Raw genomic sequence first — 2,896 nt, forward strand, 5'->3', positions numbered from 1 at the left:
TCAAATGAGTGTGCCCAAACCTACATTAAAGTACTTAAATTAGCAAATAAAAGATATCTGGGCTTTGAGTTAGATGGTTGTAACATTAAATGAGGTTTAGATGACTGAACTTCTCAAACATATCTGTTTCTTCAGTAGTTATATCAAAATATCAATTCACCTCAATGGGTATTGTATTACAACTATACTATTTATGTAATGCAGACATCTGCTATGCAAACATATCATCCACGAGTTGTAGTTATAGGAAGCTTATTTCGTTTTATCTCCTTCTGTAAATAACTTGGTAACTATGATATTAATATGAATGGTCAATATGTTTCATAAAATATATTTTATCCCATAACATTAACCAATTATATATATTTTCATCTTTGCTTTGTTTAGCCTTCTAATTTGCACTAGAATAAACTGACAGTATACACAGTTGTTACAGGCAGACCATGAAGCCACCATCTACATGGGAGAGAAATTAATAGACCAGTGCTTGCAATTTTTTGTCTTTATTTTTGTTTTTTTTTAAATCAGGTGGAGAAAAATACCTTTTTTTCGTTCTGTATAATAAAATATGTTAATTTTATTTTTATTTTTTTGAAGAAAAACAAGAACAACAAAAAATAAAAACAGAAAGAAACAATTCTCTCTCCCCTTTGTAAACCTGGAGAGGTGCTGCATTGCATCAAAAGCAAGTACAACAAATGGGAGCGTGGGGAGGGGGGGGGGCAGCGGGCAATGGGGGGAGGAACGGGGTGGCAAAAGGCTGGGGGTGTACAAAAAATGTGCCAGCATGGTAGGAGCAGGGCTATGGTGGTGAGGCAGGAGGGGAATCTGCCTTTGGGAAGGGGGGGGGGGGGCGCATCGTCAGAGTTGGAAGGGCCTAGCTGTGGGAAGGGTGAAGAGGAGTACACTGTGGAGGAGGACAGGCAGGCGCTAGCTTTTGTATGAACAGGGTTGTGGAGGGGGCAGGGAGGAGCTAGCTGTGGGTAATCTGAGGAGAAGATGGCTGTGGACCGGGCATTGCTGAGTTGATGGTCCCAGGGCGGCCCCGGAGGAGGGTTCAGAGGTCACTCTCTCCATAGAGAGCGGTGGAGAAGGACATGTAGTCAAGGGCGCCAGGTACGGCGTCAGGACCAGTGTAGGGCGCCATGCGGGCGATGCAGTACTCCGCCTGGTCTGGAGGCAACTCCCTACGCAGCTCATCCGCCAGGATGTAGTTCTGGAAAACAGAGAATGAGAGAGAGAGAGAGAGAGAGAAAGAAAGAGAGTGTGTGAGTGAGTGAGTGAATGTGATAGAGAGACAGAGAGAGAGAGACAGTGTATGTGTGTGAGTGAGAGAGAAAGAGAGAGAGAAAACGTAAGAGATAAAGCTTGACCAATTTTTCATAAAGCTTGACTGACATATCAACAACAACAACCAAGCAGGGTTGGGGCTTGGGGGATTGGTCAATTGGACAGGGGTATCCAAAAACCATAAAACATATACCAAACTATGATTAATGAATATAAGGCAGCAAATAATGCTTTTTTAAATTTTTTAGAACCTTCCTTGTACCTTATACATAATGAGTAGTAAATTGATTAAGCTCATTAGGGGGCATCTGGGTGGCTCATCTTGTTAAGGCCCTGTTTTAAGAGCATGAATGTGCCCTGCAGTCTGGAATCAAATCTGGATTGTGCCAGCACTGAGTGTGGCCCACAGCCCCGCAGGGCAACGCTCGATTAAGAAAACGTATTTCCGAAAAGTAATTTCCCTGGCTGTTAAGATTAATCAAACAAACAGGAAGAATTGGTAGGCCACGCAGTGTGGAAATGTCTTGGAGCTCTGTGTTTGGCAGAGCTAGCTGGAATTTGTGAGGCATAATTTACTCACCAGTGTAAATGTTATCCAATTAACAGTGATTCACCAGCCCTAATAACTGCTATCCACTGGCTCTGAGCCGCCAATAAAAACAATGGATCTAAGGAGCCAATGAGCTCCCTTGCTTGTGCAGTTGTGGTTGGGCCACTTTCAAAATTTCAAACTCTTTGGCCTGCTGTCATTCACCCAGCAGGCCAAAGATGAAAAAAAAGTTGACCTTTCCTGCTTTGTGAACGTTGATCATTGTCTTTTAGACTCAGAATGTGTTGCTTACCCCCCAAAACGACATACCCAGAACAAGACGACTAAACATCTCTCTTCAACGCTGCAGATGAACACTATCTATGCTCCAAAACCTTTTCCAACATCCCAACCACCTTAACACCGTTAGCACAGAGTGTAATTAACACTCTGTTAGCAGGGACAGGTGCACCAGACTCACCTTATCTCCGGCCAGCACTTTGAAGGAGGCCATGACCTGGTCGGCTGTGTCCGTGTCGGCCGTCTCGCGGGACATGAAGTCGATGAAGGCCTGGAAGGTGATGACCCCCAGCCGGTTGGGGTCTACGATGCTCATGATGCGGGAGAACTCGGCCTCACCCTGCGGACAGGAGAAGGGCCTTCAGCCTCCCTGCGCTACTGTCACACGCGCACATACATACCGTACGCACGTCCAGCATTGCAATCTGTATCCCTTACAGCATACACTGTGCAGCCTCAGGTACCGTCACAATATGATCAGGTTGATCAATATTTTACCATTACATTTTCGCTTCAGCTATGCCCAGAACCAGGATATTCGCTACTACGCACTCAACCAAATAAGTCCAACAGAGCTGTCTGCGCGATATTACACAAAAGCTCTCTGTGGTGCCTAATTTCTTATTTACTTAGTCCATTTATCTGCCTACCAACCCAGAATCCAGACTGTACATCCAGTCCTCGCTGGTTGCCATTTACCTCCCAGCGGCTGGTGATTCAGCAGTAATATTTTAGTTTTGTTCTCAAAGTGCTGAAGAGAAACTCAAAGAGAGGGAT

At 44.6% G+C, this 2,896-nt stretch overlaps 1 protein-coding gene across 4 annotated transcripts in view; it reads right to left on the reverse strand.

Annotated features, from left to right (window-relative positions):
• Positions 1 to 487: 487 nt before the first annotated feature.
• Positions 488 to 2,896, reverse strand: part of actn1 (actinin, alpha 1) — a 15,380-nt gene continuing 12,971 nt past the window's right edge. For all 4 annotated transcript variants that reach the window (XM_064320653.1, XM_064320634.1, XM_064320663.1 and 1 more), the window contains exons 14-15: positions 2,301 to 2,459; positions 488 to 1,216 (exon numbers count right to left, since the gene is read on the reverse strand). In XM_064320653.1, the coding sequence (XP_064176723.1) occupies positions 1,058 to 1,216; positions 2,301 to 2,459 (318 nt within the window). In that variant the 3' untranslated portion in view covers positions 488 to 1,057. The remainder of the gene's footprint in view (positions 1,217 to 2,300; positions 2,460 to 2,896) is intronic.

Source organism: Anguilla rostrata, chromosome 1 (assembly GCF_018555375.3).
Source record: "Anguilla rostrata isolate EN2019 chromosome 1, ASM1855537v3, whole genome shotgun sequence".
Lineage (NCBI taxonomy): Eukaryota > Metazoa > Chordata > Actinopteri > Anguilliformes > Anguillidae > Anguilla > Anguilla rostrata.